We start from the raw sequence: 22,695 nt of genomic DNA, 5'->3' as shown, positions 1-22,695 counted from the left end.
TAATTTTTCTATTTTTAAAGAAATTTTTTTATTTTTTTATTTTTATTTTTATCTTAATTTTTAGTTTTGATTTTTTTATTTTAAAAGCATTTATTTTATTTTTTACTTTTTATTTAATTTTTATTTTTGATTTTTCTATTTTTAAAGTTTTTTATTTTTTTATTTTTTATTAAGGTTTTATTTTTAATTTTTTTATTTTTCAAGCATTTTTTTTTAATTTTATTTTTTATTTCATTTTTAGTTTTCATTTTTTATTTCTAAATTATTTTATTTTTTTAATTTCATTTTTATTTCATTTTTATTTTTGCTTTATCTATTTCTAAAGCATTTATTTTTTTAATTTAATTTTTAGTTTTTATTTTTTTATTTTTAAAGCATTTATTTTATTTTTTACTTTTTATTTAATTTTTATTTTTGATTTTTCTAATTTTTTTAAATTTTTTAAATTTTATTTTTTATTTAATTTTTATTTTTAATTTTTTTATTTTTAAAGCATTTATTTTATTTTTTTAATTTTATTTTTTATTTCATTTTTAGTTTTGATGTTTTTATTTCTAAACTATTTTATTTTTTAATTTTTTTATTTCTTTTTTTTGCTTTATCTATTTTTAAAGCATTTATTTTATTTTTTATTTAGTTTTTAGTTTTGATTTTTTTATTTTTAAAGCATTTATTTTATTTTTTACTTTTTATTTAATTTTTATTTTTGATTTTTCTATTTTTTTTTCTTTATTGTTTAATTTTATATCTTATTTAATTTTAATTTTTATTTTTTATTTTTAAAGCATTTATTTTTTTAAATTTATTTTTTATTTCATTTTTAGTTTTCATTTTTTATTTCTAAACTATTTATTTTAATTTTTAATTTTATTTTTTATTTCATTTTTATTTTTTGCTTTTTCCATTTTTAAAGCATTTATTTTATTTTTTTTTTATTTTATTTTTTATTTAATTTTTAGTTTTGGTCTTTCTATTTTTAAAGCATTTGTTTTAATTTTATTTTTTATTTAATTTTTATTTCTGATCTTTCTATTTTTAAAGCTTTTTTATTTTTTATTTAATTTTTAGTTTTAATTTTTTTATTTTTAAAGCTTTTTTTTTTTTTAATTTTATTTTTTATTTAATTTTTAGTTTTGGTCTTTCTATTTTTAAAGCATTTGTTTTAATTTTATTTTTTATTTATTTTTATTTCTGATCTTTCTATTTTTAAAGCTTTTTTTATTTTTTATTTAATTTTTAGGTTTTTTTATTTTTAAAGCATTTATTTTATTTTTTAATTTTATTTTTTATTTATTTTTATTTTTTGCTTTTTCTATTTTTAAAGCATTTATTTTATTTTTTTAATTTTATGTTTTATTTATTTTTAGCTTTGATTTTTCTATTTTTAAAGCATTTATCTTTTTAATTTCATTTTTATTTTTTAGTTTTAATTTTTCTTTTTAAAGCATTTATTTTTAAATTTTTTTTAATTTTTAGTTTTAATTTTTCTATTTTTAAAGCATTTTTTAATTTTTAAAATTTTTAGTTTTAATTTTTCTATTTTTAAAGCTTTTTATTTTTTAAATTTTCTATTTTATTTAATTGGGTTTTTTAATTTTCCCATTTTTAGAGCATTTATTTTTTTTTTAATTTTATTTTTTATTTTATTTTTATTTTTAATTTTTCTATTTATAAAGTTTTTTATTTTATTTGGTGCTGGTGATTTTGGTGCTGTTTGAGGGCCTTGCAGTTACCCCCATTAATAGGCAGAGATGATGTTTGGAGGCCACAGTGTTACAGGTAGGGGTAAACAGTTTTTTAGGGTCTTTTAGATGATTTTTAGGGATATTTTAGGGGTGTTTTTTTTGCACGAGTTTTTTAGCAATTCTCTGGACATGTTTAGGATACCTTTAGGGCTTTTTCATGGCTTTTAAAATAATTTTTAGGGTGTTTTAATGACTGTTTTACCGGGGCGCCCCAGCCACCCAAGGCACCCCGTGCCGGTGCCGCGGCGCTCCAGCCCCGCCTCCCGTCAGCGCCGCCCGTGCTCGCTTCCCCTCTCCTGCCGCCGCCGCGCCTTCCCCACCGCACCCTCCCGCTTCAGAGCTGCCGCCTCCTGCAGCCACGGGCGTCCCGGCGTTCCCTTCCGCAGCCGCGTTCCCGTTCCCGCAGCTCCGCCGCCTCCCGCACCCCCCGGCCCGCCCGCCGCCATGATGGCTCTGCCCGCGCCGCCCTAGTGACGGAACCCACGCATGCGCAGTTGCTACAACCCCAGCACCAGTGATATCACTCCGCGCCGACTCATGGAACCGCAGCGCTGCTTCCGGGATCAGCCGCACGCATGCGCAGTTCTATCTCCACGGCTCCGCCTCCACCCCCCCACCCCCCCCCCCCCGCTGCGTTCGCCGCGGCTTTGATACAGCCCGGTCCCGGTTCGAGCCGCTGCGTGCCGCTGTCCGGCCACAGCCGGCATCCCGGTGCCCTGTCACGCCGCTTCCGCCGCCACCGGGTCCGTACACGGCAGCACAGCAGGCGAAAACTGCAGCGGCTCGCGTGTATCCTTCCGCGTCCCTGCCTCTGCCGGATCTCTCTCCGCCGCATCACCGAGAGATCCCTCCGCAGCGCGGGACGCTGCACAACCGATCCCTGATATCCCTCCGCGTTTTCGCCTTCCGCACTCATAGCACCGAGCGGGACTACTTTGTGTCACGATTCGTCCGCACCGCCGCATCCCCGCACACAAACCGTGCAAGGAGGAGGAGGAGGCTGGAATATGACAGCTGCTTTAATAAATACAGGACAGACAGAGAATTATTTCGCCCCTGAAAATGCCGACCCTTTGATCCCAGCACAAAAGATTTTCGAAAAAGAGCTGTTCCCAAATAGCTCCAAAGTCTCCCCAGTGTTTGGGACAGATTTCTCGACCCAAAATGAGACATACTAAACCCTGAAAATTCGCCAGCATTAATCCCAAAATTAGAAAACTCACAAAAATCTTTTGATCATTTTCAATGAACAGACTGGCACGAAGTCAGACACCAGATTTGCAAAGAAGAAATTCTAAATCCTTCAGCTATGCCTGTGCCATTCAGCCAGCAAGCCGGTGGTCCTAGAACATGGGTGGCTGTCCCACCTCATGAGATAAAAGAATTGCAAAAAGCAATAAGGGACGGTGGCATCTGCTGCCCATATTTTAAGCAACTGCTGAAAAGCACCCTGGAAGGACAAACCCACCAAATGACTGTAAAAATCCTGCTGGTGTAATTCTCACAGCCTCAAAATGTGGGAATTCAAATGGAAAAGGCTGCTCACAGGGGTACTAGCCACTTACAGACAGAGTACTGACACAAACCCTCGTACCCTTGTCACGTCTAAGCTGACTGGTGACCCTCCTGATGATCAGAATGATAATCGAGTGAATTTACCCAAACCAGCGTTAGATGACATGAAAAAGATGGCTCTTTTTGCAAATTCAGCCTGCAGGAAGTTTTGAAAAAGCCTAAAATCTGATTAGCCAAGACTTGTCCTCGATGCTGAGGACAAATAAAACCATTTACTACATTTGTGGACCGGGTAATGCAAGCAGCAGAACGACAACGAAGCTGTGAAAAATCCGTGTATTTTATGATTGGCTTTTTGCAAATATTAAAATGAATATTATATGTGTAGTGTTAGAAAGAAATGCTGTATTAGTTTTCTCAAGTACAGTGTTAAATATAGCTTTAGGTTATAAAAATTGTTAAAATAGAAACGATGCTATGTAGGAGACTTTTTTTAAAAAGAAAGGACTCACAGTGAGACAGCAGCCACAGGACACCTGAATCTTTCAGAGAAAAAGAATTTATTGCTCTCTTATCAGAAGAAATGAACTTTTTCCCGCCTCGAAGGCGCTGTTAGGATTCGGAGGAAGAAGTTGATGATGACCAGACAGAATCCTGTATTTGAATGGAATTTATGCATCATGTATGAAGTGCATGAATGTGCAACAGGCTGTTGTTTTTAAGGGTTAATCCTTTGTTAACAGGGGTCCTTTTTTGGGCTTGTGCTGCCCAGAAAAAGGTACCATAACTCTTTGTCTTTATTGTCTCACATTGTCCTAATTCAACTTGCCCAAATTATCATTACTCTAATTGTAATACTATTTTTATAACCATTTAATTACTATTAAACTTTTAAAACGTTGAAAACAAGCGATTGGTGTTTTTAACAGCAGTGATGATACAGCTCGCCCAATAATGATACGGGACAATATTGAAAATAATTCCAATGCAGCCCTCGGCTGCATCCACTGCCTAGGGTTAGGCTTAGGGTTACACCTCAGGTACATTTAGAGCTCTTTTAGGACTATTTAGGGTACTTATAGGGAATTTTAAAGGTCTTTTGGGGATTTTTAGGGGCATTTCAGGGTTGGTTTTATAGCTAGAGTATTTTTAGTGTGTTTTAAGGATATTCTGAGGCTATTTTTAGGTTTTGGTGGGGGTTTTAGGGCACTTTGAAAATTAGGGGCTTTTTTAGGGAATTTCTGGGGTTTTTTTTCGGGTCCTTTCAGGGCATGACAGAGGCTGAGGGGCGATGTGGGGGTTTGAGGGTGACAGAGGCTGGGGGCTGCGTCCCCCAAATCCCGGGGGTCCCCGCAGCGCTGACGCCCCCCCATACCTAACAGCGCCCCGCGCATGCGCACAAAAGCGCGCGTGGCCGAGCGCGGACTACGACTCCCGTGCTGCCCCGCGCGCGGGCCGGCGCGCTGATTGGACGCCGGAGGGGCGGTGCCGCGCGCTGATTGGCTGCGACCGAGGTTTGAACAGGCGGAAGGCGGCGGAGCAGCAGCGCAGCGTGAGCGGGGGGGCGGCCCGGGGGGGGGATTTTGGAGCAATTTGGGGGTCCCGGAGGGGAATTTGGGGGGCTGAGACCCCCTCAGGGAGTTGGGGAGGGCCGGAGGGGCCCGGCGAGGAGAGGGAGAGGCAGAGGCAGAGGCAGAGCTGCGGGTGAGGAGAGGGGGGGTGGAGGCCGCGGGAGGCCTGAGGGAGTGGGGGGGTCCGGGCCTCTATGGGGGTGGAAATGGGGCTGGGGGTGTCAGAAAGTGGGGCCGGGGGCTGCGAGACTTGGCTGGGGGGGATCTGATCTCTTAAGGGGGCTGGGGAGTGGGGCTGGGGGCTTGGGGGGGGGGAAAGGATGGGGCTGGGGGTCCCTGGGGTGTCAGGAATTGGGGCTGGGGGCGCTCTGGGGCACTGAGGGGGCAAAGAGGTGGGGCTGGGGGGGCTCTGCAGGTTTGGGGATCTGGGGGGTTTGGGAGTTCTGGGGGTCCCACACCTCCCCTTGCCTCCCCCAGCCCCACATCACAAGAAGCCCCTCAGGAGAAGCCCCCGGGATGGCCGGGAAGGATGAAAATGATGGGAAAGACGGAAAGGATGAAAATGATGGGAAAGACGGAAAGGATGGAAGCACGGACGGCTGGGCTGGCATCGAGGAGCGCCTGGAGAAGATCAGGGTGAGCAGGGGAGGGCTGGGCTCGGATCCCTCCTTTCTTCAGGAAAACCTCGGGATCTGGGGCTCTGATCCCTCTTTTCCTCGGGAAAACCTCGGGGTCTGGTGGGGTCTGCGATCTGGTCCCTCTTTTCCTCACAGCAACCTTGGGATCCTTCTGGGGAGATCTGTGGGGAATTCTGGGCTGGGGTCTGACTCCTTTACCCAGGAAAGCCTCTGGATCCCACTGGAGCTGCTTCTGCCTCCTTCAATGCCCCTGAGGGGCTCTGTCCTGACCCCAAATCCTTCTTTTCCCAGGAAATGCCCCTCAAGGGGCTCTGCTCTGACCCCAAACCCCTCTTTTCCCCAGAAACAACCCCTGAGAGTCTCTGCTCTGACCCCAAATCCCTTTTTCCCCCAGGAAATGGCTCTGTCTTGACCCCAAATCACTTTTTTCCTAGGAAATGACCCCTACTCTGACCCCAATCCCCCTTTTCCCAGGAAAGGCATCTCAAGGGTCTCTGCCCTGACCCCAATCCCCTCTTTTCCCATGAAATGCCCCTGAGGGTCTCTGCCCTGACCCAATCCCCTCTTTTCCCAGGAAATGCATCTCAAGGGTCTCTGCCCTGACCCCAATCCCCTCTTTTCCCCCAGGAAATGCATCTTAGGGGTCTCTGCTCTGACCCCAATCCCCTCTTTCACCCATGAAATGCCCCTGAGGGTCTCTGCCCTGACCCCAACCCCTCTTTTCCCAGGAAATGCCTCTCCAGGGGCTCTGCTCTGACCCCAATCCCTCTTTTCCCAGGAAATGCATCTCAAGGGTCTCTGCCCTGACCCCAATCCCCTCTTTTCCCATGAAATGCCCCTGAGGGTCTCTGCCCTGACCCAAATCCCCATTTTCCCAGGAAATGCCTCTCCAGGGTCTCTGCCCTGACCCCAATCCCCTCTTTCCCCCAGGAAATGCATCTCAGGTGTCTCTCCCCTGACCCAATCCCCTCTTTCCCCCAGGAAAGCCTCCGGGCCCCCTCGGCCCCTCTGTCCCGCCGTGTCCGTGCCTGTGACCGCGCCCTGCGCTCCTGCGCGGCCGAGCTGGCCCGGCCCGGCGGGCGCCCGGCCCAGGGCTCCCAGCTGCTGGCGCTGGCCCTGGAGGCCGCCCAGCTCTACCTGAGCCTGCAGCCCGAGCCCCCGGCGCTGTACCTGGAGAAGATCCTGTTCCACGTGCTCCGGAACGCCGCGCCGTGGGCGGGACCGAGCGCCTGGAGCGTGGCCGAGCTGCTGCGGGCGCGGCTGCGGCGCGGCGGTGGTGGCAGCGACTGGGCCGCCGTCACCTCCGGAGCTTTCGGGGTGCTCTGGAAAGCTGCAGCCGCTCTGGCCGGGCCAGAACGGCCACGGGAGGAGGGCAGGGCGGTGCTGACGGCCAGGATCCGCGCCCTGCGCTTCCTGCTGCTGCTGGAATCGCGGGATCAGCCGGAATCCTCGCCTCGGGAATCCTTCCAGCCGCCCTTCTTCACCTCGCAGACCGCCCAGCACGCCGCGGCCGCCGCCGCTCTCTACGAGGCTCAGAGGGCTCCGTGCCCGCTCTTCGTGGCCAAACAGCTCCAGGAGTTGCTGCTGGACGCTCTGAGGGATGAATCCCCACGGCCTCCGGGCCTCCAGCATTCCCTGTGCTTCCTGGAGCTCACCCTGGAGCGCTGCCGCCACCTCTGCAAAGCCCGGCGGCCCCGCGACGCTCTGGAGGCCCTGGAAGATTCCAGAACCTTCCTGGGGGCAGCTGGGAGTTCCCTGGCAGCCCCTCTGGAGCTGCTGGAAGCCGGCATCCAGCTCAGCCGGGCTCTGCTGGCCAAGGCCGCGGGCGCCGCGGGGCCGGCCCTGAGGCGGGCGGGAGCGGCGCTGGCGGCGGAATGTTCCGGAAGGGTCCTGCGGGCGCTGCTGGAGAGCTCCCAGTTCGTGCTGGCGCAGCTCGGGGAGGCGCTCAGGAGGAGCCGGGAGCTGCCCCTCGGCCTCCGGGAGCTCCCCGGCATCTGCGGCTTCTGCCAGGCCCACGGGCGGGCGCTGCGGCGGCTGCTGGCCCAGGTGAGGAGGAGGAGGAGGAAGAGGAGGAAGAGGAGCTCCAGGATGGATCCCTCGGGGTCACCCCGTGCTGCTCCCAGCCCTGCCAGCAGCTCCTGGAGCTTGGGGAGTCCCAAGTCCCACTTTCCTCCATGCCAGCAGCAGCTCCTGGAGCTCCTGAGCCCCTTCCTCCTGATTTTCCCCTTCCCTGCCCTTCCTGGACCCCAAATCCCACTTTTCCCTTTCCCTGGACCCCAAATCCCACTTTTCCTTTTTTCCTGGACCCCAAATCCCACTTTTCCCTTTTCCTGGACCCCAAATCCCACTTTTCCTTTTTTCCTGGACCCCAAATCCCACTTTTCCCTTTTCCTGGACCCCAAATCCCACTTTTCCTTTTTTCCTGGACCCCAAATCCCACTTTTCCTTTTTCCTGGACCCCAAATCCCACTTTTCCCTTTTCCTGGACCCCAAATCCCACTTTTCCTTTTTCCTGGACCCCAAATCCCACTTTTCCTTTTTCCCTGCCCTTCCTAGGTCCATCCTCACCTTCAGCAGAAGCTCCTAAAGCTCCTGGACCCCCAAATCCCATTTTCCCCATTCCCAGCTCCATTCCCTGACCCCATTCCCAGCTCCACCCCGCCATTCCCAAATCCCATTTTTCCCATTCTCAAATCCCATTTTCCCCATTCCCAGGTCCCTCCCAGCATTCCCAAATCCCATTTTTCCCATTCTCAAATCCCATTTTCCCCATTCCCAGGTCCCTCCCAGCATTCCCAAATCCCATTTTTCCCATTCCCAGCTCCATTCCCTATGCCCAGCTCTACCCCCTCATTCCCAAATCCCATTTTCCTCATTCCCAGCTCCTTCCCAGCATTCCCAAATCCCATTTTCCCATTCCCTTGTCCATCCCAGCATTCCCAAATCCCATTTTCCCCATTCCCAGCTCCTTCCCAGCATTCCCAAATCCCATTTCCCCATTCCCAAATCTCATTTTCCCCATTCCCAGCTCCTTCCCAGCATTCCCAAATCCCATTTCCCCATTCCCAAATCCCATTTTCCCCGTTCCCAGCTCCTTCCCAGCATTCCCAAATCCCATTTCCCCATTCCCAAATCCCATTTTCCCCATTCCCAGCTCCTTCCCAGCATTCCCAAATCCCATTTTCCCATTCCCAAATCCCATTTTCCCCATTCCCAGGTCCTTCCCAGCATTCCCAAATCCCATTTCCCCATTCCCAAATCCCACTTTCCCCATTCTCAGCTCTACCCCAGCATTCCCCAAATCTCATTTTCCCAGTCCCATTCCCTGACCCCATTCTCAGCTCCATCACCTCATTCCCAAATCCCATTTTCCCCATTCCCAAATCCCATTTCCCCATTCCCAAATCCCGTTGTTGCCGTTCCCAGGTCCCTGCTGACTCCACCCGGGAGCAGGTGATGGTGAAGCAGCTGCTGTTCCAAGGCCTCCAGCTCTTCTCCAACGCCATCCACGAAATATTCCAGCGCTCCCAGGCACGGATCCGGATCCCTGCAGGGCTTGGAGCCTCTCCCGTGGGATTTGGGGCTGGAATTTTGGGGTTGAGATGCCCTGAGAGGGTTCTGGAAGCTTCTCCCATGGGATGTGGGGTTGGAATTTGGGATTGAGATGCCCTGAGAGGGTTCTGGAAGCTTCTCCCATGGGATGTGGGGCTGGAATTTGGGGTTGAGATGCCCTGAGAGGGTTCTGGAAGCTTCTCCCGTGGGATGTGGGGCTGGAATTTGGGGATTGAGGGGTCCTGAGGGGGTTCTGGAAGCTTCTCCCGTGGGATTTGGGGTTGGAATTTGGGGTTGAGATGCCCTGAGGGGGTTCTGGAAGCTTCTCCCATGGGATGTGGGGTTGGAATTTGGGGTTGAGGGTCCTGCAGTGTCCCCTGTGGCTCTGGGGCCCCGGCTGACCCGCGGTGTCCCCACAGCCCTCGGAGTGGCCGGAGCTGTCCCAGGTGACCACGAGCTGTGTCCAGAGCGTCACCTGGATGCTGCAGGGGCTGCAGGGGCTGCCCGAGGCCGAGAGGGGCAAATTCCTGGATGTCACCGGTCAGTGCCACCCCCTGTGTCCCCAGTGGTCAGTGCCACCTCCTGTGTGTGTCCCCAGTGGTCAGTGCCACCTCCTGTCCCCATTCCCTGTGTTCCCAATGGTCAGTGCCACCCTCTGTGTCCCCAGTGGTCAGTGCCACCCCCTGTGTTCCCAATGGTCAGTGCCACCTCCTGTGTCCCCATCCCCTGTGTCCCCAGTGGTCAGTGCCACCCCAGGGCTCTGTGTCCCCGTCCCCAGTGGTCAGTGCCACCATGGGGGCTCTGTGTCCCCATCCCCAGTGGTCAGTGCCACCATGGGGGCTCTGTGTCCCCATCCCCAGTGGTCAGTGCCACCTCCTGTGTGTGTCCCCATCCCCAGTGGTCAGTGCCACCCCAGGGCCCTGTGTCCCCAGTGGTCAGTGCCACCATGGGGGCTCTGTGTCCCCAGTGGTCAGTGCCACCTCCTGTGTGTGTCCCCATCCCCTGTGTCCCCAGTGGTCAGTGCCACCCCAGGGCTTTGTGTCCCCGTCCCCAGTGGTCAGTGCCACCATGGGGGCTCTGTGTCCCCATCCCCAGTGGTCAGTGCCACCCCCTGTGTCCCCAGTGGTCAGTGCCACCATGGGGGCTCTGTGTCCCCATCCCCTGTGTCCCCAGTGGTCAGTGCCACCCCAGGGCTCTGTGTCCCCAGTGGTCAGTGCCACCATGGGGGCTCTGTGTCCCCATCCCTGCTGTCCACGGGGTCACCCCGTGTCCGGGGGGGTTGGGGTCAGTTCCTCACAAGGAGTGGTCACTGCAGTGTCCCCTCCCTGTCCCGTTGGTCACTTTGTCCCCTCTGGGCACAGCTGTGGTCACCTCCCGCCTGGGCCAGGCCCTGCAGAGCCGGAACCTTCCGGAAGCAGCCGGAGCCGTGTGCGAGCCCCTGTGCCGGGCAGTGCTGGCTGAGCAGGGCTACAGCTGGGCTGGAGTCACCCCAGAGCGGGTACTGGGGGCACTGGGAGCACTGGGATGGGCACTGGGGGCACTGGGATGGAGGGTACTGGGATGGGGCACTGGGATGGGCACTGGGATGGGCACTGGGAGCACTGGGATGGGCACTGGGATGGGCACTGGGAGCAGTGGGATGGGCACTGGGAGCACTGGGAGCACTGGGATGGGCACTGGGAGCAGTGGGATGGGCACTGGGAGCACTGGGATGGGTACTGGGATGGGCACTGGGAGCAGTGGGATGGGCACTGGGAGCACTGGGATAGAGGGTACTGGGGGCATTGGGAGCACTGGGATGGGGCACTGGGAGCACTGGGATGGGCACTGGGATGGGTACTGGGGGCACTGGGAGCACTGGGCACACTGGGATCACTGGGGATACTGGGATGGGGAATGGGGTCACTGGAGGGTACTGGGAGGACTGGGCACACTGGGACCCCTGGGCACACTGGGACCCCTGGGCACACTGGGATCACTGGGGATACTGGGACCCCTGGGCACACTGGGGATACTGGGATCACTGGCACACTGGGGATACTGGGATCACTGGGGATACTGGGATCCCTGGGCACACTGGGATCCCTGAGCACACTGGGGATACTGGGATCACTGGGGATACTGGGATCACTGGGGATACTGGGACCCCTGGCACACTGGGGATACTGGGACCCCTGGCACACTGGGGATACTGGGATCACTGGCACACTGGGGATACTGGGATCCCTGGGCACACTGGGATCCCTGGGCACACTGGGACCCCTAAGGACCCCAGCACCCCCCCCTCTCTGGCAGCTCCACAGGTGCTTCCGGCTGCAGGTGGAGAGCTGGCGCTGCCGGGGGCGCCCAGAGCGGGCGCTGGACACGCTGGCACAGTGGCTGCTGGCCCTGGGGACACATCCCCGGGCCTTGGGGACACATCCCTGGGGACTGGGGACACATCCCTGGGGATTGGGGACACGTTCCCAGCCCAGCCCGGGCCACCCCGGCTCCCTGGTGGCCGAGCTGGTGGCGCTCTGGGCCAGGATCAAGACGGAGGCGGCCAAGCAGGGAGCGGAGGAGCTGAGGCTGAGGTGATTTGGGATCAGGGATTGGGGATTGGGGATTGGGGTGGGGGATCAGGGAATGAGGGTATGGGATCAGGGAATGGGGATTTGGGATCTGGGTTTGGGATCAGGGAATTGGGGGTTTGGGTTTGAAGTTTGGGGATTTGGGATCGGGGAATTGGGGGTTTGGGATGAGGAATTAGGGGTTTGGGATCGGGGAGTTGGGGATCAGGGAATGGGGATTTGGGCTTGAAGTTTGGGGATTTGAGTTTGAAGTTTGGGGATTTGGGATCGGGGAATTGGGGATGAGGGAATGGGGGTATAGGATCAGGGAATGGGGATTTGGGTTTGAAGTTTGGGGATTTGGGATCGGGGTTTGGGATCAGGGAATGGGATGGGGGATTGGAATGAGGGAGCGGGAAGGGGGGATTGGGATGGGGAGAATGGAGTGGGGGGATTGGGATTGGGATGGGCTGGGATGGGGGAACGGGATTGGGATGGGCTAAGAGGGATGGGATGGGATGGGAGAATGGAGTAGGAGGGATGGGATTGGGAGGGGGCAATCAGGAGCCCCCTGGGATGGGTTGGAGCTGCCTCCCCTGCCATCGCCCCATGCCAACCCCACTGTTTGCTCCCGTGATCCCATTGCCAGGACCCTGCGGGACGCCCTGGAGTCCCAGTCCCGGTGCCACCGCCAGCCCCTGTGTGGGGACACCCTGCTGCTGCTGCTGCTGGCCGAGCTCCAGGCCTACAAATCCCTGCGGGGCCCCACGGGGCCCGAGCGCTACAACGTCCTGTGCGACCTGCTGGGGCTCTGGGACCCCGAGGGCGCCTGGCACCCCCCGGGAGCGCCGGACCCCAAACGGGACCCCCCGGGAACGCTGGACCCCGAACGGAGCCTGCCCAGGGCGGTGGCGCTGCTGGAGCTGGGACAGGTCCTGTGCAGCCACAGCTTCAGCGCCCACACGGACTGGTGGGTGCTGATCCCAACCCTGATCCTGATCCTGATCCCAATCCTGGTCCTGATCCCAACCCTGGTCCTGATCCCAACCTAGCCCCTGTGCAGCCACAGCTTCAGCGCCCACACGGACTGGTGGGTGCTGATCCCAACCCTGATCCTGATCCTGACCCTAATCCTGGTCCTGATCCCAACCCTGATCCTGATCCTGATCCCAATCCTGGTCCTGATCCCAACCCTGATCCTGATCCCAACCCAGCCCCTGTGCAGCCACAGCTTCAGCGCCCACACGGACTGGTGGGTGCTGATCCCAACCCTGATCCCAAACTCTGATCCTGATCCTGATCCCAACCCTGATCCTGATCCTGATCCCAATCCTGGTCCTGATCCCAATCCTCCATCCCAGTCCTGATCCCAAACTCTGATCCTGATCCCAATCCTTCATCCTAACCCTGATCCCAGTCCTCGTCGTGATCCCAATCCTCCATCCCAGTCCTGATCGTGATCCCAGTCCTGATCCCATTTCTCCACCCTGGTTTTCCATCCCAGTGCTGATCCCACTCCTCATCCCAGTCCCTCATCAGCCCCAATCCCATTCCTCCATCCCAGTCCTGATCCCATTCCTCCATCCCAGTCCTGATCCTGATCCCAGTCCTGATCCTGATCCCAGTCTTGATCCCATTTCTCCATCCTGGTTTTCCATCCCAGTCCCGATCCTGATCCCAGTCCCGATCCCATTCCTCCATCCAATCTCTCACCCCATTCCCCTTATCCCAAATCCTCCATCCCAATCCCCCTGTCCCATTCCTGCCATTCTGGGAGCTGTTCCCACGATTTTGGGGTCGATTCCTGGGATTTTGGGAATCCCTGTTCCCACAGCTCGGCCCTGGACGCCATCCAGGAGTCCCTGAGGCTGCTGGAGTCGTTGTCCCGGGATTCCCAAATCTGCAATTCCCAAATCCGGGATCAGCTCCTGGATGAACGCGCCCAGGCCCTGCTCTGGCTCCACATCTGCACCCTCGAGGCCCTCCTGGAAAAGGTGAATTTTCCTGGGATTTGGAGAAAATCCTGGACTTCCCTGCACATCCCAAACCCTTCCCAGGATTTTTAGGATTTTGGGACACCCAGATTTCCCAGGGGGATTTTTTTTCCTGGGATTTTGGGAAATTCTGGAGTTTCCTGGGTGCCCCAAACCCATCCCGGGGATGATTTTCCTGGGATTTTGGGGATTCCTGGAGTTCCCAGGGTGCGATTTTCCTGGGATTTTTGGGATTTTGGGGATTCCTGGAATTCCCAATCCCTCCTCGGGATTTTGGAGATTCCTGGAGTTCCCTGGGTGCGATTTTCCTGGGTTTTTTGGGATTTTGGGGAATCCTGGAGTTCCCAATCCCTTATCAGGATTTTGGGGAATCCTGGGGTTCCCTGGATGCGATTTTCCCGGGATTTTTGGGATTTTGGGGAATCCTGGAGTTCCCAATCCCTCCTCAGGATTTTGGGGAATCCTGGGGTTCCCAATCCCTTATCAGGATTTTGGGGAATCCTGGGGTTCCCTGGGTGCAATTTTCCTGGGATTTTCGCAAATCCTGGAGTTCCCAGGGTGCGATTTTCCCAGGATTTTTGGGATTTTGGCGAATCCTGGCATTCCCTGGGTGCGATTTTCCCAGGATTTTTGGGATTTTGGCGTTCCCTGGGTGCGATTTTCCTGGGATTTTTGGGATTTGGTGAATCCTGGGTGCGATTTTTTTCAGGATTTTTGGGATTTTGGCGAATCCTGGGTGCGATTTTCCCGGGATTTTTGGGATTTTGGCGTTCCCTGGGTTCTATTTTCCCGGGATTTTTGGGGTTCCTGGCATTCCCTGGGTACAATTTTCCCAGGATTTTTGGGATTTTGGCGAATCCTGGGTGCGATTTTCCTGGGATTTTGGGGTTCCTGGCATTCCCTGGGTGTGATGTTCCCAGGATTTTTGGGGTTCCTGGCATTCCCTGTCCTTTCCCAGAGCGTGGCCCGGGAGCGGCGCGGGCGGGGCCGGGCTCCGGGGCCGGGCTGGGATCAGGAGGAGCCCGAGGGGCAGCGGCCGGGGGCGCCCGATGGGATCCGGTGCAGCCTCAGCTCCGACCGCGGTGAGGCCGGGGGGAATGGGGGGAATGGAGGGGTGGGAAGAGCTTTTATGGGATCCTGGCAGGTTGGGAAGGGATTTTTTTGAGGATCCTGGAAGGTTGGGAAAGGGGTTTTGGGATGAGGGAAGAGGTTTTGTGGGATGGATGAAGACCTTGGATGGGTGGGAAGGGATTTTTGGGATGGATGAGGATTCTGGATGGGTGGGAAGAGCTTTTATGGGATCCTGGAAGGTTGGAAAGGGATTTTTGGAATGAGGGAAGAGGTTTTGTGGGATGGATGAGGATCCTGGAGGGTTGGGACGAGCTTTTATGGGATCCTGGCAGGTTGGGAAGGGGTTTTGGGATGAAAGAGGGTCCTGGAGGGGTGGGAAGGGGATTTTTGGGATGAGGGAAGGGGTTTTGTGGGATGGGTGAAGACCCTGGATGGGTGGGAAGGGATTTTATGGGATCCTGGTGGATTGGGAAGGGGTTTTTGGGATCCTGGCAGGTTGGGAAGGGATTTTTGGAACCCTGATGGATTGGGAAGGGGTTTTTTGGATCCAGGTGGATTGGGAAGGGGTTTTTGGGATCCAGGTGGATTGGGAAGGGATTTTTGGGATCCTGGTGGATTGGGAAGGGGTTTTTTGGGATCCTGGTGGATTGGGAAGGGATTTTTAGGGATCCTGGAAGGTTGGGAATGGGTTTTTGGGATCCTGGTGGATTGGGAAGGGATTTTTGGGATCCTGGTGGATTGGGATGGGATTTTTGGAACCCTGGTGGATTGGGATGGGATTTTTGGAACCCTGGTGGATTGGGAAGGGATTTTTGGGATCCTGGTGGATTGGGAAGGGATTGTTTGGGATCCTGATGGATTGGGAAGGGATTGTTTGGGATCCTGGTGGATTGGGAAGGGATTTTTGGAACCCTGGTGGATTGGGAAGAGCCCTTCCAGCACCACTAACGAGGTTTTGTGGGAAGCACAAGCCCCCGGCGGGGTGGGAATGACTCCCCCAGGATTATCCCAGTTTGGGAACAGCTTTGGTGTTTTGGGGTGGATCCCCCCTGATCCCCCAGCTCTGTCCAAGCCCTTGGACGAAGCCTTTTCCCTGTGGAAGAAGCTTCTGGAAGGTGCCGGAGTCCCCTCCGTGCGCAGCCCCGAGCAGACCCTGAGCTCCCTGCGGGTCCTGGCCGCGCTCTACCGGCTCCAGGACAGGGTGAGCCCCTGTGGCAGGGCGGGAGGAGGAGGAGGAGGAGGAGGAAGGAGAGAGTTTGGGATGAGGAGGAGGAAGGCAGGAAGAGTTTGGGATGAGGAGGAGGAAGAAGAGGGAGGGAATTTGGGATGGAGAGGACGAGGGAAAGAGTTTGGAGATGTGGGAGAGGAGGAAGGAGAGAGCTTTGGGATGAGGGGGAAGAGGAGTAAAGTTTGGGAGGATGAAGAGGAGGATGGGAAAGAGTTTGGGATGAAGAGGAAGGGAATTTGGGATGATGAAGAGGAAGGGGTTTTGGGGATGAGGAGGAAGGGATTTTGGGATGAAGAGGGAGTTTGGGATGATGAAGAGGAGGGAGAGTTTTGGGGTGATGAAGAGGAGGACAGGAAATTTGGGATGAAGATGAAGAGGGAGAGAATTTGGGGTGAAGAGGACGAAGGAGAGAGTTTTGGGATGAGGAGGAGGAAAGCAGGAAGAGTTTGGGATGAGGAGGGAGGGAATTGGGGGGAAAGAGGAGGGGAGGGAGTTTGGGATGAGGAGGAAGAGGGGAAAGGTTTGGGAGGATGAAGAGGAAGGCAGAGTTTGAGATGAAGAGGATTTGGGATGAAGAGGAGGAAGAAGAGAGTTCTGGGATGAAGAGGACGAGGGAAAGAGTTTGGAGATGTGGAAGAGGAGGAAGGAGAGAGCTTTGGGATGAGGAAGAGGAGGGAGGGAATTTAGTGATGAAGGGGAGGAAGGAGAGAGCTTTGGGATGAGGAGGAAGAGGAGAAAAGTTTGGGAGGATGAAGAGGGAGGGAATTTGGGATGATGAGGAGGAAAAGGGAGGGAATTTGGGATGATGAGGAGGAAGGGATTTTGGGATGAAGAGAGAGTTTGGGATGATGAAGAGGAGGACAGGAAATTTGGGATGAAGACGAAGAGGGAGAGAGTTTGGGATGAAGAGGAGGAAGGAGAAGGGTTTGGGATGAAGAGGGAGGGAATTGGGGGGAAAGAGGAGGGGAGGGAGTTTGGGATGAGGAGGGAGAGGGGAAAGGTTTGGGAGGATGAAGAGGAAGGCAGAGTTTGAGATGAAGAGGAAAATTTGGGATGGAGAGGAGGAAGAAGAGGGAGGGGATTTAGGATGGAGAGGAGGAAGAAGAGGGAGGGAATTTGGGATGAAGAGGAAGAGGAGAGAGTTTGGGATGAAGAGGAGGGAGGGATTTTGGGATGAGGAGGAAGAGGAGAGAGTTTGGGATGAAGAGGAAGAGGGAAAGAGTTTGGAGATGTGGAAGAGGAGGAAGGAGAGAGCTTTGGGATGAGGAAGAGGAGGGAGGGAATTTAGTGATGAAGAGGAGGAAGGAGAGAGTTTGGGATGAGGAGGAAGAGGAGAAAAGTTTGGGAGGATGAAGAGGAGGATGGGAAAGAGTTTGGGATGAAGAGGGAGGGAACTTGGGATGATGAGGAAGAAAAGGGAGGGAATTTGGGATGAAGAGGAGGAAGGGGTTTTGGGATGAAGGGAGAGTTTGGGATGATGAAGAGGAGGGAGAGTTTTGGGGGTGATGAAGAGGAGGACAGGAAATTTGGGATGAAGATGAAGAGGGAGAGAGTTTGGGATGAGGAGGAGGAAGGCAAGAAGAGTTTGGGGTGAAGAGGGAGGGAGTTGGGGGGAAAGAGGAGGGGAGGGAGTTTGGGATGAGGAGGAAGAGGGAAAGAGTTTGGAGATGTGGAAGAGGAGGAAGGAGAGAGTTTTGGGATGAGGAAGAGGAGGGAGGGAATTTAGTGATGAAGAGGAGGAAGGAGAGAGTTTGGGATGAGGAGGGAGGGAATTTGGGATGAAGAGGGAGTTTGGGATGATGAAGAGGAAGAGAGAAAGAGTTTGGGATGAGGAAGAGGAGGGAGGGAATTTCGCGATGAAGAGGAGGGCGAGGTGGGAGGAAGCTTGGAGATGAGGAAGGAGAGAGTTTGGGGTGAAGAGGAAGAGGGAGGGAATTTGGGACGAAGAGGAGACGAAGGAATGAGGAGGAGAAAGGGCGGATTTGGGATGAGGAGGAGGAAGGGGGCAGACCCTGGGCTGAGGAAGGGCAGGGCGAGGTCGTGGCCGCGGTTTTTGGGGTTCACCCGCGGTTTTTGGGGTTCACCCGCGGTTTTTGGGGTTCACCCGCGGTTTTTGGGGTTCACCCGCGGTTTTTGGGGTTCACCCGCGTTTTTTGGGGTTCACCCGAGGGTTTCCCGTCCCCAGCCCCTCCAGGCCCTGGAGAGTTTCCTGCTGCTGCTCTCGCTCTGCCGGAGGCTCGGGGACGCCCTGGGGGCGGCCGAAGCCCTGAGCCAGATCAGCCGCGTCCTCCTGCAGCTGCAGAGCCCCGGGCAGGCCCAGGTACTGCCAGGGAAATCCTGGGAATGGAATGGGAATGGACTGGGAATGGCCTGGGAAATCCAAGGAATGGCCTGGGAATGGTCTGGGAAATCCAGGGAATGGAATGGGAATGGACTGGGGAAACTGGGAATGGAATGGGAATGGCCTGGGAATGGCCTGGGGAAATGGGAATGGCCTGGGAAATCCAGGGAATGGCCTGGGAATGGTCTGGGAAAATGGGAATGTCCTGGGAATGGACTGGGAAATCCAGGGAATGGCCTGGGAATGGACTGGGAAATCCAGGGAATGGACTGGGGAAATGGGAATGGACTGGGGAAACTGGGAATGGACTGGGAATGGCCTGGGAAATCCAGGGAATGGACTGGGAATGGCCTGGGAAATCCTGGGAATGGAATGGGGAAATGGGAATGGACTGGGAAATCCAGGGAATGGCCTGGGAATGGACTGGGGAAACTGGGAATGGACTGGGAATGGCCTGGGAATGGACTGGGAAATCCAGGGAATGGCCTGGGAAAAATGGGAATGGCCTGGGAATGGCCTGGGAAAAATGGGAATGGACTGGGAAATCCAGGGAATGGCCTGGGGAAATGGGAATGGACTGGGAAATCCAGGGAATGGCCTGGGAAATCCAGGGAATGGCCTGGGGAAAACTGGGAATGGCCTGGGAAAAACGGGAATGGACTGGGGAAAACGGGAATGGCCTGGGGAAAACGGGAATGGACTGGGGAAAATGGGAATGGACTGGGGAAAATGGGAATGGACTGGGGAAAATGGGAATGGCCTGGGGAAAACGGGGATGGACTGGGAAAAAGGGGAATGTCCTGCCCGAATTCTGGGAAATCCAGGGAAACCTGGGAAACCTGGGAATGTCCTGCCCAAACCCTGGGAAACCAGGGAATCCTGGGAAACCTGGGAATGTCCTGCTCAAATCCTAGGAATGTCCTGCCCAAATCCAGGGAAATTTGGAATGTCCCTCCCAGGCCCACGTAAATCTGGGAAATCTGGAATGTCCTCCCAAACACAGGGAAATTATTTGGGAATGTCCTTCCAAGCCCAGGGAAATATGGGAATAACCCTTGGGATGGGAGAAATTCCCAAAATCCTGAGAAAATCAGTCCTTAGGGGGGAGGGTTTGGGATACTCAGGAAAGTGCGGGAATCCCAAAAATCCCAGGACGCCTGTTGGGTTTGGGACACCTTGGGTGTCCAAAAATCCTGGGGAAAACCCAAAAATCCTGGGGAAAATCCTGGGGAAATCCCAAAAATCCTGGGGAAATCCCAAAAATCCCGGGAAAATCCTGGGGAAATCCCAAAAATCCTGGGGAAAACCCAAAAATCCTGGGGAAAATCCTGGGGAAATCCCAAAAATCCCGGGAAAATCCCCCCCAGGATGGGGTTAGGGGGTGCTGGTGCCGATCCAGGCGTGGCATTCCCAGGTTTTCCTGGAGGAGCTGGAATTGTGCCTGGGGGAGGACGAGGGCTCCGAGGATTCCCGGCTGCTCCTGCGCCATTCCCGGCTCCTGCTGCGCAGCCACCTCTGCTGCCTCCAGAAAAAGGCAAAGAATGGGGATTCTCCTAAAAAAAACCCAAAATATTGGCAGTTTTGGGGTGGGGGATTGGGTGATCCCAAATCCTGGTAGGGCAGGGCGTGGTCCTGCTGCTGGAAGGGAATTGGGATGGGATAAAAGGACCAGGATTGGGTGGGATTGGGATGGGATCACCCCCTGTGATCCCAAATCCCTTTTTTTCCCCTTTTTTCCCCTTTTTTCCCGCTTTTTTTCCCCTTTTTTCCCCTTTTTTTCCCCTTTTTTTCCCCCTTTTTTCCCCCTTTTTTCCCCCTTTTTTCCCCCTTTTTTTCCCATTCTTTCCTCATTCTTTCCCCATGTTTCCCCATTTTTTCCCCATTTTTCCCCTTTTTTTCCCCTTTTTTTCCCCTTTTTTTTCCCCTTTTTTTTCCCCTTTTTTCCCCCTTTTTTCCCCCTTTTTTTCCCCTTTTTTTCCCATTCTTTCCCCATTCTTTCCCCATTCTTTCCCCATTCTTTCCCCATTTTTCCCCATTTTTTCCCACTTTTTTCCCCTTTTTTCCCCCTTTTTTTCCCCATTTTTTCCCCCATTTTTTCCCATTTTCCAGGCAGATCAAGGCATGGTCCTGCTGCTGGAAGGGGACTGGGATGGAGGAATGTGATAAAAGGACTGGGATGATGGGATTGTGATGGGATCACCCTCCATCATCCCAAATCCCATTTTCCCCATTTTTCCCCCGTTTTTCCAGGCAGATCAAGGCATGGTCCTGCTGCTGGAAGGGGACTGGGATGGGGGAATGGGATTGGCATGGATTAAGAGGACTGGGATGGGTGGGATTGTGATGGGATCACCCGCCGCGATCCCTAATCCCATTTTTCCCCATTTTTCCCCATTTTTCCCCATTTTTCCCCATTTTTCCCCATTTTTCCCCATTTTCCCCCATTTTCCCCCATTTTCCCCCATTTTCCCCCATTTTTCCCCATTTTTTCCCCATTTTCCCCCATTTTCCCCCATTTTTCCCCGTTTTTCCAGGCGGATCAGGGCGTGGCCCTGCTGCTGGAAGGGGACTGGGATGGGGGAATGGGATTGGCATGGATTAAGAGGACTGGGATGGGTGGGATGGGGATGGGATCACTCGCCATGATCCCAAATCCCATTTTCCCCCATTTTCCCCCATTTTCCCCCATTTTCCCCCATTTTTCCCCATTTTTCCCCATTTCCCCCCATTTCCCCCCATTTTCCCCCATTTTCCCCCATTTTTCCCCATTTTCCCCCATTTTTCCCCATTTTTCCCCATTTTTTCCCCATTTTCCCCCATTTTCCCCCATTTTTCCCCGTTTTTCCAGGCGGATCAGGGCGTGGCCCTGCTTCTGGAAGGGGACTGGGGTGGGGGAATGGGATTGGCATGGATTAAGAGGACTGGGATGGGTGGGATGGGGATGGGATCACCCTCCATCATCCCAAATCCCATTTTTTCCCCATTTTCCCCCATTTTTCCCCGTTTTCCCCCGTTTCTCCAGGCGGATCAGGGCGTTCCCCTGCTGCTGCAGGCCCTGAGGGAGCCCCAGGCCCAGAGGGCCACCCGGGGCTGGTTCCTGGCCCAGGCCCAGGCCCTGCAGGTGGTGGCCACGTTCCTGGAGCTGCCCCCGGCGCACCTGGAGGCGCCGCTCCGGGAGCTGATCCGGCAGCAGGGTGGGGAAAAGGGGAAAACCTGGGATGGGGACACAGGGACAGAGGGGTTGGGGTGGGGAGGGAGAGGATGGAGGGGTCTGGGGTGGGGAGGGAGAGGATGGAGGGGTTTGGGGTGAGGAAGGAGAGGATGGAGGGGTTTGGGATGAGGAGGGAGAGGATGGAGGAGTTTGGGATCAGGAGGGAATTTGGGATGGACAGAGGGAGAGAGGGGTTTGGGGTGGGGAGAAACAGGGAAAGAGTTTTGGGATGAGGAGGAGGAGGGAGGGAGTTCAGGGATGAGGAGGAGGAAGAGGGAAAAGGTTTGGGATGATGAGGAAGAGGGAGAGTTTTGGGGTGAGGGAGGGAATTTGGGATGGACAGAGGGAGAGAGAGTTTTGGGAAGAGGAGGAGGAAGAGGGACAGAGTTTTGGGGTGAGGAGGAAGAAGGAGAGAGTGGGGTGAGGAGGAAGAAGGAGAGAGTGGGGTGAGGAGGAAGAGGGAGGGAGTTTGGGATGAAGAGAAGGAGGAGAGTTTGGGATGAGGAGGGAATTTGGGATGGACAGAGGGAGAGAGGGGTTTGGGGTGGGGAGAAAGAGGGAAAGAGTTTTGGGGTGAGGAGGAGGAAGAGGGAAGGAGTTTGGGATGAGGAGGAAGAGGGAAAAGGTTTGGGATGATGAGGAAGAGGGAGGGAGTTTTGGGGTGAGGAGGAAGAGGGAAAGTTTTGGGATGAGGAGGAAGAGGGAGGGAGTTCAGGGATGAGGAGGAGGAAGAAGGAAGGAGTTTGGGGTGAGGAGGAAGAGGGAAAGAGTTTTGGGGTGAGGAGGGAATTTGGGATGGACAGAGGGGAGAGGGTTTTGGGGTGAGGAGGAAGAGGGAAAAGGTTTGGGATGAGGAGGAAGAGGGAAAAGGTTTGGGATGAGGAGGAAGAAGGAGAGAGTGGGGTGAGGAGGAGGAAGAGGGAAGGGGTTTTGGGATGAGGAGGAAGAGGAAGAGAGTTTGGGATGAGGAGGAGGAAGAGGGAAGGAGTTTGGGATGAGGAGGAAGAGGAGGAGAGTTTGGGATGAGGAGGGAATTTGGGGTGGACAGAGGGAGAGAGGGGTTTGGGGTGAGGAGGAAGAGGGACAGAGTTTTGGGGTGAGGAGGAGGAAAAGGGGAGGAGTTTGGGATGAGGAAGAGGAGGGAGGGGTTTGGGATGAGGAGGAGAAAAAGGAGGGAGGGGTTTTGGAGTGAGGAGGAAGAGGGAGAGAGTTTAGGATGAGGAAGAGGGGAGGGAGTTTAGGGATGAAGAAGAGGGAGAGGGACGAGTTTTGGGATGAGG

The 22,695-nt window shown here is 53.2% G+C and overlaps 1 protein-coding gene across 1 annotated transcript in view; it reads left to right on the top strand.

The window, feature by feature from the left end:
- The first annotated feature begins 4,769 nt into the window (after positions 1-4,769).
- ESPL1 (extra spindle pole bodies like 1, separase) overlaps positions 4,770-22,695 on the top strand; it is a 41,450-nt gene continuing 23,524 nt past the window's right edge. The window contains exons 1-14 of the mRNA XM_071418870.1: positions 4,770-4,812; positions 5,309-5,467; positions 6,451-7,515; positions 8,896-9,039; positions 9,441-9,561; positions 10,383-10,519; positions 11,317-11,594; positions 12,220-12,540; positions 13,405-13,564; positions 14,523-14,646; positions 15,079-15,836; positions 18,049-18,183; positions 19,619-19,738; positions 21,053-21,398. Of these exons, the coding sequence (XP_071274971.1) occupies positions 5,348-5,467; positions 6,451-7,515; positions 8,896-9,039; positions 9,441-9,561; positions 10,383-10,519; positions 11,317-11,594; positions 12,220-12,540; positions 13,405-13,564; positions 14,523-14,646; positions 15,079-15,836; positions 18,049-18,183; positions 19,619-19,738; positions 21,053-21,398 (3,829 nt within the window). The 5' untranslated portion in view covers positions 4,770-4,812; positions 5,309-5,347. The remainder of the gene's footprint in view (positions 4,813-5,308; positions 5,468-6,450; positions 7,516-8,895; positions 9,040-9,440; positions 9,562-10,382; positions 10,520-11,316; positions 11,595-12,219; positions 12,541-13,404; positions 13,565-14,522; positions 14,647-15,078; positions 15,837-18,048; positions 18,184-19,618; positions 19,739-21,052; positions 21,399-22,695) is intronic.

This window comes from Agelaius tricolor, unplaced genomic scaffold, assembly GCF_023055355.1.
Source record: "Agelaius tricolor isolate 1412-34295 unplaced genomic scaffold, bAgeTri1.0.p SCAF_96, whole genome shotgun sequence".
Classification (NCBI taxonomy): domain Eukaryota; kingdom Metazoa; phylum Chordata; class Aves; order Passeriformes; family Icteridae; genus Agelaius; species Agelaius tricolor.
Note: the sequence above shows the minus strand (reverse complement) of the source record. Positions and strands in the feature narration are given on the sequence as shown.